This window comes from Salvelinus fontinalis, chromosome 35, assembly GCF_029448725.1.
Source record: "Salvelinus fontinalis isolate EN_2023a chromosome 35, ASM2944872v1, whole genome shotgun sequence".
In the NCBI taxonomy this organism is placed as follows: domain Eukaryota; kingdom Metazoa; phylum Chordata; class Actinopteri; order Salmoniformes; family Salmonidae; genus Salvelinus; species Salvelinus fontinalis.
Genome location: NC_074699.1, coordinates 8,481,753 through 8,498,511, shown reverse-complemented (window position 1 = coordinate 8,498,511; position 16,759 = coordinate 8,481,753). Strand labels below are relative to the sequence as shown.

Below are 16,759 nucleotides of genomic sequence, written 5' to 3'. Positions count from 1 at the left end.
GGTACAGACTTAAAACGACCGTGTGTACATGATTAAATCATTGCTAAGTACATTAGCTTCAAAAACATGTATAGGCATAGCTAGTCATAACAGCTAACTAGCAGCTAAGGTTTTTAGGCTTAAATGTGGAAGACACATTTCAGTTGAATGCATTCAGTTGTACAACTGACTAGGTATCATCCTTTCCCGTTACCTTATACGCAAATAATGTAGCGCAGTGTCCCCTAATCACCCTATTTCAAGGTCTTGACGAGAATATAAGTCTTTGGTTAAGTGTGGGGTGTGGTAAGTCCTCATGACAGTGACGACATTGACTGCATTTGACTGATTGTTTTAGTCTACTACATGCCTGCGTCCCAAATAGCACCCTATTCCTTACATAGTGCATTACTTTTGACGAGGGCTATTATGATGATCATATGACTGCCACACCGGCAGTCACAAGTCATGACCGCAGTCAAATTCCACATCATAGTTGAGTCATGGTAACTGGGCTTCTCCAAACGTTGCGCTCTGTTGCCATTGTAATTAGTGGCCTACCAAACTTGCTAACGGCCAGTCGCTAAGGGCCTGGTGTTCAGCGCTCGACTGTCCCTCTAATCATTGGCATCGATGCAAATGCCATCGCAAATCAAATCAAACACTTCATGAGACCCCTGGTATTCAGGGTGAAATAGGGTCACCTGCTACGCAGCGAGATCCAGCTCGTCATGGCTGCTTGATGCATAGAATGAAAAAAGTGTTCCTATAAGCCTATGTTGCGGCAACATTTCTATAGTCTATGCTATGCAATAGCGTGAGAAAACAGAGTTTTGATGGCCTCTATGAAAAAAAGTTACAAGTTTCCTAATATTAAGCACATTGAGCATATTTTTCCTGCACCTATAGAATGCATCTGAATAGAAAACGCCACCGGCACCCGAAATGAGTCAAGCACTGGCCTAAAGATGCATACACCATAAGATAACACATTTTATTTGGCAGATGCCTTTCAGGACACTCAAGGATATTGCACTACATCTCCCGGGTGGCGCAGTGGTCTAGGGCACTGCATTGCAGTGCTAGCTGCGTCACCAGAGTCTCTGGGTTCGCGCCCAGGCTCTGTCGCAGCCGGCCGCAACCGGGAGGTCCGTGGGGCGACGCACAATTGGCATAGCGTCGTCCGGGTTAGGGAGGGTTTGGCCGGTAGGGATATCCTTGTCTCAGTATGTAAAATGTAATAAAATGTATGCACTCTACTGTAAGTCGCTCTGGATAAGAGCGTCTGCTAAATGACTAAAAATGTAAATGTACATGTAAATCTAGTACTGAACATAAAATCAATTTAATTTAGGCCTATGTAATGAATTTGAATTATGCTTGATTATTTACCGGGGGGGGGGGGAAATGTTTTCCCATAGAGCTCCATTTTTATGGAATGGTCTGCCTATCCATGTGAGAGACACACACTCGGTCTCAACCTTTAAGACTTCATTGAAGAGTTGTCTCTTCAGTAGGTCCTATGATTGAGTTTATGCTAGCCCAGGGGTTGTCTCAGGGTAGTAGGTTGGTGGTTGAAGATATCCCTCTAGTGTTGTAAGGGCTTCCGGGGGTATCGTTGGACAGGGCCACAGTTTCCCGACCCCTCCTGTGTCAACCTCCAGTGTTTATGCTGCAATAGTTTATGTGTCGGGGGGCTAGGGTCAGTCTGTTATATCTGGATCTGGAGTATTTCTCTTGTCTTATCCGGTGTCCTGTGTGAATTTAAGTATGCTGCCTCTATTTCTCTCTCTCTCTCTTCTTCTCTCTCTCTCTTTCTCTCGAAGGACCTGAGCCCTAGGACCATGCCTCAGGACTACCTGGCCTGATGACTCCTTGCTGTCCCCAGTCCACCTGGTCATGCTGCTGCTCCAGTTTCAACTGCTCTGCCTAAGCTATGCCTATGCTATGGAACCCTGACCTGTTCACTGGATGTGCTACCTTGTCCCAGATCTCTAACTCTGAATGATCGGCTATGAAAAGCCAACTGACATTTACTCCTGAGGTGCTGACCTGTTGCACCCTCTACAACCACTGATTATTATTATCTGACCCTGCTGGTCATCTATGAACATTTGAACATCTTGGCCATGTTCTGTTATAATCTCCACTTGGCACAGCCAGAAGAGGACTGGCCACCGCTCAGTGCCTGGTTCCTCTCTAGGTTTCTTCCTAGGTTCTGGCCTTTCTAGGGAGTTTTTCCTAGCTACCGTGCTTCTACATCTGCATTGCTTGCTGTTTGGGGTTTTAGGCTGGGTTTCTATACAGCACTTTGTGACATCGGCTGATGTAAAAATGGCTTATTAAATACATTTGATTGATTGATTGAATTTGTAAAAAATAAAAATAAAAAATAGCAGCTTATCAATTTCAAAATAATGGGCGGGTTCTGGCACGTGTCACTTCGCACTGATAACATGTGCAGTAAATAGTAGCTATCGCAGTGAAGGCTAAGATACACGGGGTAGGCTACTTACCATTAGCTAGCTAGCTAAGACTCACTAGCCAACTTGGCTAGCAAAAACAAGACATGACCATCAATCCAGTGAAAAAAAGGAAAGAGTTATTTTAATTTATGCACCGATGTGCCTCGCAAGTAATAGGCTACAACAACTGACCTAATACCAGTGTTATCACATAGCCTAGCTACAACAACTGACCTCTGACCAGTGTTATCACATAGCCTAGCTACTACAACTGACCTAATACCAGTGTTATCACATAGCCTAGCTACAACAACTGACCTCTGACCAGTGTTAGCACATAGCCTAGCTACAACAACTGACCTCTGACCAGTGTTATCACATAGCCTAGCTACAACAACTGACCTCTGACCAGTGTTAGCACATAGCCTGGCTACAACAACTGACCTCTGACCAGTGTTAGCACATAGCCTAGCTACAACAACTGACCTCTGACCAGTGTTAGCACATAGCCTAGCTACAACAACTGACCTAATACCAGTGTTATCACATAGCCTAGCTACAACAACTGACCTCTGACCAGTGTTAGCACATAGCCTAGCTACAACAACTGACCTCTGACCAGTGTTATCACATAGCCTAGCTACAACAACTGACCTCTGACCAGTGTTAGCACATAGCCTGGCTACAACAACTGACCTCTGACCAGTGTTAGCACATAGCCTAGCTACAACAACTGACCTCTGACCAGTGTTATCGCATAGCCTAGCTTGAGACTCAAGTTTTGAAATATAAGGGACTCTATGTTATATATAATAAGGGGTAGGCCTACATGGAGAAAATCTGACCTCTTTTGTAATATATGAAAAAAAGGCAAATGCATGAAACAATATTTATTTTCAGTCAATGTAAATAACCTATAATTTTTAGGAATTCTATTTAATTGGAAATGGAACTTTGCCATGTGCTTCTCTGCCCATGCACTATAGTCTATAGGCTATTGATCATGTCATTGCTATCATACAATACATTGTAGGCACAGTTGATCTGCGGCGCCCAGCAGAGAATTGCACTTGGCTTTCATTTTGACTCAAACGGATCTCGACTATGAAAAGGTTGGTCAAACACACACACACACACACACACACACACACACACACACACACACACACACACACACACACACACACACACATTCTGTCTCACATAGACACGCACAAGCACATGCACGCACACACGCACACCAAGATATCAAGGCTCAATGCATTACTTCAAACACAATCAACCCCTTTCTGCCACTGCAACCACACAGTGCATGTCTACATATTTTACATACACTACCAACATGCACGCACACAGACACATATCAATCCCCACGATAGTTGACAGTTTAGGTGATAACGCCCCACTAACTAAAAATGCTGTTTTACTTACTTGCTGTCTCTGATAGGCCGAGAACATCTTTTCGATGTCCTTGAGGTCGAGGATCTTGAAGGCCCTCAGGTCATCGACGTCGTGCCAGATGGTGCCAGTGATCTTGTTCTGCGAGGTACACAGGCGGGGCATAGGGTGGGCATAAATTGAGGGTGGATTACAAACTCTGAAGTTTCCTGCAGGTACAGATCTAGGATCAGCTTCCCCTCCCACCGATCCTCAAATTAATTAGTGGGGAAAATGTTAAACTGACCCAAGATCACCATCTAGGGGCAACTTCACCCTAGACCAGATTATAAACGGTAATAATCGAGGATTGGAGGGGGGGGGGGGGGGCACTGCATGTGCTGTGTGCCAGAGATGATTGCAGACAAATGTAAGTGTAAGAATTTTAGCAATTATACATTGTAATAAATTATCCTCTAACTAATAGTTAGCCCCAGAACAGTCTACTGCATAGGCCTACTATTTTTCTAATTAGCTAGCAAGTTAGCAATGTTAGTCATTTCGGGCAAATTTAAAAATGTTAAAATCATCTTTTGAGAAGTGTAACTAGATCAAAATAAACTTTTTATTTCAACTAATTTTAACATTTAGTCAACTTAAGTTTTCCCATCTCAAGAGGTTGAATAAAAAATTACTATATTAAGTATCAATTAAGTGCCAAAAAAAGTTACAGGTTTGACCGTGACATGGTTGACGATTTCTTCTTAAATCAGCCATAAACCCCTTGTGACCAGTAATGAAACGTGTTGTGTGCAACAGGGATTGGCAATTGAATGCAAGCTTCACCCAAAAAATGAAACTTAAAACATTTATTAGCCTTTTTATGAGTAACAGGGTTGAAGTGTTATGTCGACTCGCTCAGTTTTCCACCACAAAACAACAGAAAATGTCCAAAAAGAGTAGAACCGGCTTACCTGTTTTACTCTATGATTTGACTATTAGATGTTTAATATTTGTTTCGAAACAAATATTGATAAAGGAACAGCTTCACCATTTAAAACGAGAGTTCAGTTCACGTAACAGGGTTGACCTTAAAGTAAGAGACATATCTAAAAAAATCCTTAATGACATTAAATAAATAATAGTCTTCAGAAATGACTTTGTCAGAGCAACAAAATAACTAGGGTTTTACAATGATGGTGAAAGTTGGTTAAAATCTTCAGAGAAATGACACAGGGTTGATGGAGGGTACGTCAAAATGCAGAATCTTGGCACTTTAGCAAGCCTCAACTCACATAAAACATCTGATTAATTGAATTATCCATGTGGTCTATATTAAAGGGCACTTCATTTAATATATCAGGCTTTTAAAATTCAATGTTGGGATGCAAAAGGCACTCATTTCGTGGAACGACCCATGTAACAAATGATGTACTTACTAAAAGTTAACCTGAGAAACTCAATTCAACAAAATGGGCTCCATTCAGCGCATAGTGAAATGCTAGCACAGTGGTCTGTTGCAATATACGTTCATCAATCACCATCGTAAGGACCTTAGCTAGAATTCTAACAACCTCCTCTTCATAGTCTAAATTGCACACCTACTCATTCCAGGGTTTTTCTTTATTTTTACATTGTAGAATAATAGTGAGAAAAAAAAGTTAAATAAATCTAAATATATTTTATATTTGAGATTCTTCAAAGTAGCCACCCTTTGCCTTGATGACAGTTTTGCGCGTAGTGGGATTATCATTTGTTTTTCAACAGGACAATGACCCAAAACCCTTCCAGGCTGTGTAAGGGCTATTTGACCAAGAAGGAGAGTAATGGAGTGCTGCATCAGATGACCTGGCCTCCACCATCACCCGACCTCAACCCAATTGAGATGGTTTGGGATGAGTTGGACCACAGAGTGAAGGGAAAGCAGCCAACAAGTGCTCAGCATATGTGGGAACTCCTTCAAGACTGTTGGAAAAGCATTCCAGGTGAAGCTGGTTGAGAGAATGCCAAGAATGTGCAAAGCTGTCATCAAGGCAAAGGGTGGCTACTTTGAAGAAAAACACTTTTTTGGTTACTACATGATTCAATTTGTGTTATTTCATAGTTTTGATGTCTTCACTAGTATACTACAATGTAGAAAATAGTCAAAATAAAGAAAAACCCTTGAATGAGTAGGCGTTTCCAAACTTTTGACTGGTACTGTACATTAACACAAATATATTTATATTAAATGTAGCCCTAGAAGTGGTTATTTCAGTGTAATCAGACAACAGAGCAGTACTCTTTACCTCGCCCAGCTTGGCCCAGTTGAAGGATTTGAGCGGGTGCGAGGGCTGCGGGATAGACTTGGAGCGCATGGTTGCAGTAGTACCAAATCCAGGTGGGCCCAGAGGAGGTGGGATTCCAGAGAAGATGGGTGGAGCTCCAGGAGGAGGAGGAGGGCCTCCAGGTGGAGGAGGGGGAGGAGGAGGGCAGCTGAATGGCAAAGGGGGAGGGGGCGGAGGGAAGCCTCCGGTCATGGGGGGAGGGGGGAGGGGGCCACCAGGGGGCGGAGGAGGGAAAGGTACGCTGTCACCCTATCGGTGGAAAGAAAGACAAAATGACGGGATGTTTACGAGTTAGAAATAAGAAAATCAAACAATCTATTAAATAATTTTATTTGCACACCATTAAACCAAAACAAACTATGGAGCATTTGGCATTACATTAAGAATATTTTTTTATTTTATTTAACCTTTATTTAACCAGGTAGGCAAATTGAGAACACGTTCTCATTTACAATTGCGACCTTAATATAACATGTGGTTTCAAACCAACCTTCGAACAGTATGTAATTGAACATGACCATGTGCTTGCCTTTTCTTAATATGTATAAAAATATGTATACTGTTGAAACTACATTGCTAGCAATGGGACAATAAAGATTTTCTGAATCTCAATCTTTAACTACAATTTGCCAACCCTAAGGCTACAGACATACAGAGATTTTGCATCGAATAATGAAAACTTAACCTAAAACAGTGGGACAAGAAGAGACATTGTGACAGCACGCTTACTGCTATGTCACTGATGCGCGAGTGCAGGTCGAGCACTTGGTCCCGCGCTGACCGCAACTCTACTCCCTCTCTCTGTAGTTTGTCCTTCATCTTGTTGAGGGTCTTCATCATGTCCTCCTTCTCCTGCGTCTTGGTATCACATTCCCTCTCTTTCCGCTCCAGCTTGGCCATAAGCTCTGCGTGGTCTAAAAGAGCACATGGTGAAGAAGATGTCATTGCTGTTCAAATTGTTGTATATTCTCAAATTCGCACGCACTAGCACTCGGACTTGCACACACGCACACAAACAGAAAGGTACACACTACACCTACACATGGTAGATATTCAGAAGCAAACAGAAGGACACATGCAGACACAAACACACACACACACACGGCTCTCTGCATCTCTGGCCAAAGGCATAACACAATCCCATAGATGCACTTCTGCACTATGGCCAGCATATGGCGATGTTTCAAACAAGTAGAGCTAGAAGATACCGTTTTACCTTTCCTGAACTTCTCTGCTTGGTCTCTCCATTGCTTAACCTCATTTTCATTGACCAACCTGTGAGGAAAGACAAACAACATGGCTCTTAACCCGATCAAAGTCTATTTGGTAACAAACAGGGCTCGATGGTCCACGCCAAATCGAGCCAAACGGTCAATTCAATACATGGATTGGAGGAAAAACGGGCCATTTCAAATCAAATCAAATGTTATTTGTCACATACACTCGCATTAACATCTGCTAACCATGTGTAACGAAATGCTTGTCCTTCTAGCGCCGACAGCGCAGTAATATCTAACAAGTAGTCAAACAAATTCACAACAACTACCTTATACACACAAATGTAAAGGGATGGAATAAGAATATGTACATATACATATATGGATGAGCGATGGCCGTGCGGCATAGGCAAGATGCAATAGATGGTATGAAATAGAGTATATACATATCAGATTAGTAATGTAGGATATGTAAACATTATTAAAGTGGCATTATTTAAATTCACGAGTGATACCTTTATTAATTCCATTTATTAAAGTGGACAGTGATTTGGGTCAGCAGCCTCTCAATGTTAGTGATGGCTGTTTAACAGTCTGATGGCCTTGAGATAGAAGCTGTTTTTCAGTCTTTCGGTCCCAGCTTTGATGCACCTGTACTGACCTCGCCTTCTGGATGATAACGGGGTGAACAGGCAGTGGCTCGGGTGGTTGTTGTCCTTGATGATCTTTTTGGCCTTCCTGTGACATCGGGTGCTGTATGTGTCCTGGAGGGCAGGTAGTTTGCCCCCGGTGAAGCATTGTGCAGACCGCAATACCCTCTGGAGAGCCTTGCGTTTGAGGGCGGTGCAGTTATCGTACCAGGCGGTGATACAGCCTGACAGGATGTTCTCGATTGTGCATCTGTAAAAGTTTGTAAGCCACATTTCTTCAGCCAACTGAGATTGAAGAGGCATTGTTGCACCTTCTTCACCACGCTGTCTGTGTGGGTGGACCATTTCAGTTTGTCCGTGATGTGTACCCCGAAGAACTTAAAACTTTCCACGTTCTCCACTGTCCTGTCGATGTGGATAGGGGAGTGCTCCCTCTGCTGTTTGCTGAAGTCCACAATCATCTCCTTTGTTTTGTTGACGTTAAGTGACAGGTTGTTTCCCTGACACCACACTCCGAGTGCCCTCACCTCCTCCCTGTAGGTTGCCTTGTCATTGTTGGTAATCAAGCCCACCACTGTTGTATCGTCTGCAAACTTGATGATTTAGTTGGAGGCGTGCATGGCCACGCAGTCGTGGGTTAACAGAGAGTACAGGAGGGGGCTGAGCACGCACCCTTGTGAGGACCCGGTGTTGAGGATCAGCGATGTGGAGATGTTGTTTCCTACCTTCACCACCAGGGGCGGCCTGTCAGAAAGTCCAGGACCCAATTGCACAGGGCGGGGTTGAGACCCAGGGCCTTAAGCTTAATGATGAGCATGGAGGGTACTATGGTGTTGGATGCTGAGCTGTAGTCAATGAACAGCATTCTTACATAGGTATTCCTCTTTTCCAGATGGGATAGGGCAGTGTGCAGTGTGATGGCGATTGCATCGTCTGTGGATCTGTTGGGGTGGTATGCAAACTGAAGTGGTTCTAGAGTGGCAGGTAAGGTGGAGGTGATATGATCCTTGACTAGTCTCAAAGCACTTCATGATGACAGAAGTCAGTGCTATGGGGCGATAGTCATTTAGTTCAGTTATCTTCGCCTTCTTTGGTACAGGAACAATGGTGGCCATCTTAAAGCATGTGGCGACAGCAGACTGGGATAGGGAGTGTTTGAATATGTCCATAAACACACCAGCCAGCTGTGTGTTGCTCTGAGGATGTGGCTAGGGATGCCATCTGGGCCAGCAGCCTTGCGAGGGTTAACACGTTTAAATGTCTTACTCACGTTGGCCATGGAGAAGGAGAGGCGGGGCCCTCAGTCCTTGTTAGCGTCGGTGGCACTGTATTATCCTCAAAACGGGCAAAGAAGGTGTTTAGCTTGTCTGGAAGCAAGACGTCGGTGTCCGTGACGAGGCTGGTTTTGTTTTTGTAGCCCGTAATTGCCTGTAGGCCCTGCCACATACCCCTTGTGTCTGGGCCATTGAATTGTGACTCCCTTTTGTCCCTATACCGACATTTCGCTTGTTTGATTGCCTTGCCGGGGGGAATAACTACACCGTTTATATTCGGTCATATGGTTGGGGTAGGTTTTAATAGTCATCGTGGGTAGAACATCTCCAATGCACTTCCTAATAAACTCACTCACTGAGTCAGCATATAAATCAATGTTATTGTCTGAGGCTTCCCAGAACATTTTCCAGTCCACGTGATCAAAACAATCTTGAAGCGTGGATTCCGATTGGTCAGACCAGCGTTGAATGGTTCTAGTCACGGGTACATCCTGTTTGAGTTTCTGCCTATAGGACGGTACGAGCAAGATAGAGTCGTGGTCGGATTTGCCGAATGGAGTGAGGGGGAGGGCCTTGTATGCATCGCGGAAGTTAGAGTAGCAGTTGTCCAGTGTTTTGCTCGAGCGGGGACTACAATGTAGCCTTGTTCTCAGATTAGCTTTGTTAAAATCTCCTGCTACAATAAATGCAGCCTCAGGATATATGGTTTACAGTTTACATAGAGTCCAGTGAAGTTCTTTCAGGGCCATCGAGGTATCTGCTTGATACACGGCTGTGACTATAATTGAAGATAATTATCTTGGTAGATAATGCGGTCAGCATTTGATTGTAATAATTCTAGGTCAGGTGAACAAAAGGACTTGAGTTCCTGTATGTTGTTGTTGCTACACCATGAGTCGTCAATCATGAGGCATACACCCCCGCCCTTCTTCTTACCAGAGAGATGTTTGTTTCTGTCGGTGCGACGCATGAAGAAACCCGGTGGCTGTACCGACTCTGACAACATATCCCAAGTGAGCCATGTTTCTGTGAAACAGAGAATGTTACAATCTCTGATGTCTCTCTGGAAGACAACTCATGCCCTAATTTCGTCCACCTTGTTGTCTAGAGACTGGACATTGGTGACTACTATGCTCGGAAGCGGTGGGTGGTGTGCTCGCCTTCTAAGTCTGACCAGGAGGCCGCTCCGTCTGCCTCTCCTGCGGCGACGGCGTTGTTTTGGGTCGGTCTCTGGGATAAGATCCCATGTCCAGGGTGGAGGTCCGAACAAAGGATCCACTTCGGGAAAGTCGTATTCCTGGTTGTAATGTTGGTAAGTTGATGTCAGTCTTATATCCAATAGTTCTTCCCGGCTATATGTAATAACACTTAAGATTTTCTGGGCTAACAATGTAATAAGTAATACATAAAAAAACAAATTACTGCATAGTTTCCTAAGAACTTGAAGCGAGGCAACCATCTCTGTCGGCACCATCTTGTGAACAATTGGTAATGAGTGCAATTTCGATTCATTGGCTTTGCTGACTGGGTTGAAATGTAATTGATCCAACTTCGCATAGCACGTCGTCATTAATACGCAATCGAGGCTATAAGGCTGTAGTGTTATTTTCATATTTATAGATGTTGTTCCCAAATTAAGTTTTTCAATGCTATACATTATAACGGGTTCGAGTTTAAGGCCTGTATTTATAAAGCACCTTAGAGTAGGAGTGCTGATCTAGGATTAGGTTTCCCCTGTCCATATCAACTTCTTTATGGCAAACTAGAAGGAAAAACTGATCCTACATCAGCACTCCTACCCCGAGACTCTTTGTGAAAAGGGTCCTGATATCAATATGTTACAATAGGTATAGTGGTACAGCATGTTTGATAGTGGGTGAAAGTGTGAGATTGGATATGGAAGCTATGAGAGAGACTAAGAAATTGTAAAGATGATCAATGGAAGCGCCATGAAGGACTAGATGATGGAGAAAGAGACACCTGGTGCAACGGTGGTACCCATGGCTGGAGGTGAAGGAGTGGAAATAGAGAGCGAGAGAGAGCGAGAGCGAGACAGCAAGAGAGCTAGAGAGCGAGAGAACGAGAATGAAGATCCAGACAGAGAACATGGACACATTGTTTTGACCGTCTATTGATGACTAGGAAATGGCCAAATAAGTTGGCACAGATTCATACCTACAAGGGCGCCTACAAGAGATGAGGCTGACAAGGTGACTTAGGCGTTAACCAAATTGAGATCACTAGTGCACTTTTGTAAACATATACAGCTTTGTTACACTGTGAAAGCCCAGACCTATCTCAGAACCAAGTACATTGAACAGCTCAAACCTATCAACGAATGAGAGTTATTTGCTAGAACTCAACACACCACACTAGATGTGTGTAAAAAAAACTGTTTTGCGGAGTGTTCATTTCTGTCAGTGCAGGCGAGCGGTCAGAGTTGTCCTCACAGCGACTACAAATGATTAACGACTTTGTCTTTATTTGTTTTCAGACCGTCTACTCCTGAGCGTCTGCGCACGAGACAAACCCTTAGTTGCCATCAACAACAATGGCTCCAACGGCTCCGACGCTTAACCGTACTGTACTCTTTCGACAGTTGACTATAACTTAGTTTTCTACTCTCTTCCTCTCAACTTATATTCTTTTCCAAGCACAATTTACTCTAAGAGGGTTTATATGGAAACAAAACAAGCCTGTCATTAATGTCAACATACTTAAATATTTAAACTGTTTAATGGAGGCACAATTGGTGGACTTGTGTCCAACCTTGCCCAGTTTGCTACTGGAAAGACTCACGCCTAAGTGTACCGATTATACAAACAACGGTCAATGAAGTCAATTGAGTGGCTAGCGTTGGCCAAGGTCTCCTCCTGATGCTTTGTGGTGCTTTCATAGAGAAGACTAAACACATTAATCATTGCTCTTAGCTTGTTTTTAAAATGACAGAGAGATGGGGGGGGGGGGGTGTACAGTATGACTATGAGGAGACATGGGAGGAAGAGAGAGAGGGAGAGGGAAAGATGAAGAAGGGAGACAGAGATGGAGAGGGGGAAAGAGACAGAACTTGGACATTTCAACCTACATGTACAAATTACCTCAACTAACCTGTAACCCCGCACACTGACTCGGTACCGGTACCCCCTGTATATAGCCTCGCTATTTTTATTTTATTGTGTTACTTTTAATCCATTTTTTACTTTAGTTTATTTGGTAAATATTTTCTAAACTCTGCTTGAACTGCACTGTTGTAATCGGCGCATGTGACAAATAAAGTTTGATTTGATACACAAGGAAGGAGTCCTGAATTCTGTCTTTTAACACTGTGTACATTATTACAGCGCAAAGTAGGGAATATGGGTTCAGATACCTATGTTTCACAATTCCCCAACCTCAAAAAGAAACATGTCTACAACCATTCGAAAGGGAATCTCTCCCAGAACCAATGTAAATATTCCCCTTGATGACATATCTAAAAATGTTTTTCAGCTCAAATGATCACTCTGGTAACACTTTACCTCTTTGGGCTAGGGGGCAGTATTTTGACGTCCGGATGAAAAGCGTGCCCAAAGTAAACTGCCTGTTACTCAGGCCCACAAGCTAGGATATGCATATAATTGGTAGATTTGGATGGAAACCCTGTATGGTTTCTGAAACTGTTAGAATAATGTCTGTGAGTATAACAGAACTGAAATGGCAGGCGAAACCCAGAGGACAAACCATAAAATAAAATACATTTCAGCCTACCACTGTTTCCAATGGCTGTCATGTTTATTATGAGGTGAAATCCTCCCAGATTGCAGTTCCTAGGGCTTCCACTAGATGTCAACAGTCTTTAGAAAGAGTTTCAGGCTTGTTTTGGGAAAAATGAGCTAGAATTTTTAGTTTTTCTAAGTGGCTCCCATTTTGGCTGTAGTGTTTTCATGCGTGGATGAGAGCGCGTTCTTTGTTGTTTATCTCCGGTAAAGACAATAAAGATTCTCCATCTTAAATTTGATAATTTATTTATGTATAAGATACCTGAGGTTTGATTATAAACATTGTTGGACTTGTTTGGAGAAGTTTATTGGTAACGCTTGGGATTAATTTTGTATGCATTTTGAAGGAGGGAAACCGGTAGATTATTAAATGAAGCGCGCCAGCTAAACTGAGTTTTTGGGGATATAAAGAAGGATTTTATCGAACAAAAGGACCATTTGTGATCTAGCTGGGACCTTTTGGAGTGCCAACAAAAGAAGATCTTCAAAGGTAAGGCATTTATTATATTGCTATTTCTGACTTTTGTGTAGCACCTGCCTGGTTGAAATATGATTATCATGCTTTTGTATGCGGGGCGCTGTCCTCAGATAATCGCATGGTGTGCTTTCGCCGTAAAGCCTTTTTGAAATCTGACACCGTGGCTGGATTAACAAGAAGTTAAGCTTTATTTTGATGTATGACACTTGAATTGTCATGAATGTTAAATATTTATATTTCTGTAATTTGAATTTCGCGCTCTGCAATTTCTCCAGATGTTGTCGAGGTGGGTCGCTAGCGGAACGCCTGCGCCAGAAAGGTTAAAGCATCCAGGTATAATGCCTTACAATGCAATTATAATACATTGTAAGACTTGTTATAAGTATGATGCCTTTACAATGTCTTACAATCGTCTCATAATGATCCAGACAAAGTAACAGCCAGTTTGAAACAGTTGAGAATTGTATGCAGAGAGAGTGTAACAGTAACTACAGACGCTGGAAGACGGGAAGCAAGTACAGGGTGAGGAATAAATAATAAATAGACTTGAAATTAACAAGAACAGCGTCTGAACAAGAGAAACAAAACAGCATCAATGCAGACACAGGAATGAAACTGAGGAAGTAATAGATATAGGGGAGGCAATCAATGACGTGATGGAGTCCAGGTGAGTCCAATGAAGCGCTGGTGCGCGTAATAATGGTGTGCGTAATGATGAGCAGCCTGGAGACCTTGAGCGCCAGAGAGGGGGAGCGGGGGCAGATGTGACAGGGAGACATACCATATAATAAGTATTGTTATAAGTAGGGCACTGTGTTTTGGAATTAAACCAAAAATTAAAGCAATTATCTGAGGATGGTACTGGAACATCTGACAAAAAGAAAAGGGGACAGTTTGATGAAAAAGCTTAATATAAAAGTTCAAATCCAGGTCATGTGACATGATTAACCACAACAGAGGGCTTTAGTTATAAGACATTATATAGGCTCATACTGTACATGCTCATAACAAGTTATACCGAGATGCTTTAAGTAAAGTGTTACAATTATTATTTTCTCCCCTTCTTTATCTCACCAAACAACTGCTTCAATGTAACATGGTCGACTGGGCTGGGAATCGTGGAGTCGTTCGGCTAACACGATTACAGCAATTCCTTTTGATCTCGCTTCTGCTTTCATGCCAATTCACCTCACTGAGTGAGGCAGGTACCGTGCATTCCCACAACCCCCTGCTGGCACCCCACCTCCCCATTCTAACCAATCCCTTTCCCTGAATCCTCACTCAGGCCGAGCTTATGGCTGCAGTCCAATGTTCTATACATTGTCCGTGAAGGGTGCACTTGCTCACTCCCCCTTGTGGATATGATAGCATTAGATTGGTGTATGTTAAGGCTAGAGGGTGTCTTCACCAAATTTCCTATATTAGTCCATTCTGTTTAAATCCATAAGGGGGAGTGAAGGGCTGCAGACTGAGAATAAAGGTAGGGAATTGTACCGTAGCCCATGTTGAATTTCCAGTTAAAACCCTGTCTAGTTTTGTGAACAAAAGATGCCCCACCCCTTTCTCTTCACTCCCTTTGAACTCTGGTAAGCAAACAGTGAGCTATTTCAGTATTTTTGTGTGTTCCCACCAAGCTTGAAACATTGTGTCATAACAGCAGCTGTCGATGTCAAGGAAGTCTTTGATCAGCACAAGATGTAATGCCAAAAGGATGCTTCCATGTGTCTCTTGAATTTCCTAATTGGTTCAGTCAGGTTCTATATACAGCTCTAGCAACAAAGAACATATCTCATAATAGCTCTATATATCAACACAGTTGCTTGACAACATGAAGACACATGATCATAAGCAACATTGTGTGTGCCAACATCAGGGGGTGTTTTTGGTTGTGTCCGTGAGTATGAGTGAGAGTGTGTATCTATGTTTGTATCTGTCGGTGTGTCACAAATCGTGTGAGGCCAGGTTACTCACATGCGAATGATATTTTTGACACTGAAGTTGTCTAGGGGCGCTATGTCCGGGTCCTCTCCCTTCTCATCTTGCAGGACTATCTGCTGCAGGATCCGGTCTAGGAGCTGCCAATGCTGCAGACTGCCCCCTCCGCGTTTGTCTGGAAAACACCAAACAGAGTTAATAAACACCACATACTTCTAAGCTCACACACACACACTGATGAAGGAACGGTTAGCTCCTTGGAGGTCAAGCAGAAGGACTTCAATGACAACGATCAATGTTAAGATTGTAGCCTCACTACTCTCATCAATTCAGAAGTGAAGATTTTTTTCAAGAACAACTGATGTGTTTTGTAAGAGGGGGTATAACTGGCTCCATGGATTCACGGTTTTGAGTAGTGGCAGAAACATTGACCAACTTGTGAGGCAGCTATCGTTATCAACCAGCCTTTGCAGTGTTGACTAGAGTCAATCCTTTATATCAGTTAAGGTACGCTGTCTTCACACCTCTGGAGATTTATTCTTGACCACTGTGAGGCAGATGTAATAGTGATGAACCAGGCTTTGAGGCAGATGTAATAGTGACCAGCCTGTGAGGCTGATGTAACAGTTAGAGGCCGACCGATAAATCGGTTGCCCGATATTATTGTCCAACATTCGCCTTTCACAGAAACATTTGTATTGTACTTCATTCCAGAGATAAAGCTCAGATATTATATACATACAGTATAAAGTATTCATCCCCCTTGGCGTTTTTCCTATTTTGCTGTATTACAACCTATAATTTAAATGGATTTATTTGGATTTCATGTAATGAACATAAACAAAATAGTGTAAATTGGTGAAGTGAAATGAAAAAAATTACAAAAAAACAGAAAAGTGCTGTATTCACCCCCCTTGCTATGAATCAATCAAATCAAAGTTTATTTGTCAAGTGTGCCAAATACAACAGGTGTAGACCTTACAGTGAAATGCTTACTTACAGGCTCTAATCAATAGTGCAAAAAAGGTATTGGGTGAACAATAGGTAAGTAAAGAAATAAAAACAACAGTAAAAAGACAGTGAAAAATAACAATAGCAAGGCTATATACAGTAGTGAGGCTATAACAGTAGTGAGGCTATATACAGGCACCGGTTAGTCGGGCTGATTGAGGTAGTATGTACATGTAGATATGGTTAAAGTGACTATGCATTTATGATAAACAGAGAGTAGCAGTAGGAAAAAGAGGGGTTGGCGGGTGGCGGGACACAATGCAGATAGCCCGGTTAGCCAATGTGCGG

The 16,759-nt window shown here is 42.8% G+C and overlaps 1 protein-coding gene across 2 annotated transcripts in view; it reads right to left on the bottom strand.

The window, feature by feature from the left end:
• daam2 (dishevelled associated activator of morphogenesis 2) overlaps positions 1-16,759 on the bottom strand; it is a 216,476-nt gene that overhangs the window by 21,812 nt on the left and 177,905 nt on the right. For both annotated transcript variants that reach the window (XM_055899171.1, XM_055899172.1), the window contains exons 11-15: positions 15,497-15,635; positions 7,365-7,423; positions 6,878-7,062; positions 6,110-6,397; positions 3,876-3,983 (exon numbers count right to left, since the gene is read on the bottom strand). In XM_055899171.1, coding sequence (XP_055755146.1) covers positions 3,876-3,983; positions 6,110-6,397; positions 6,878-7,062; positions 7,365-7,423; positions 15,497-15,635 — 779 coding nt within the window. The remainder of the gene's footprint in view (positions 1-3,875; positions 3,984-6,109; positions 6,398-6,877; positions 7,063-7,364; positions 7,424-15,496; positions 15,636-16,759) is intronic.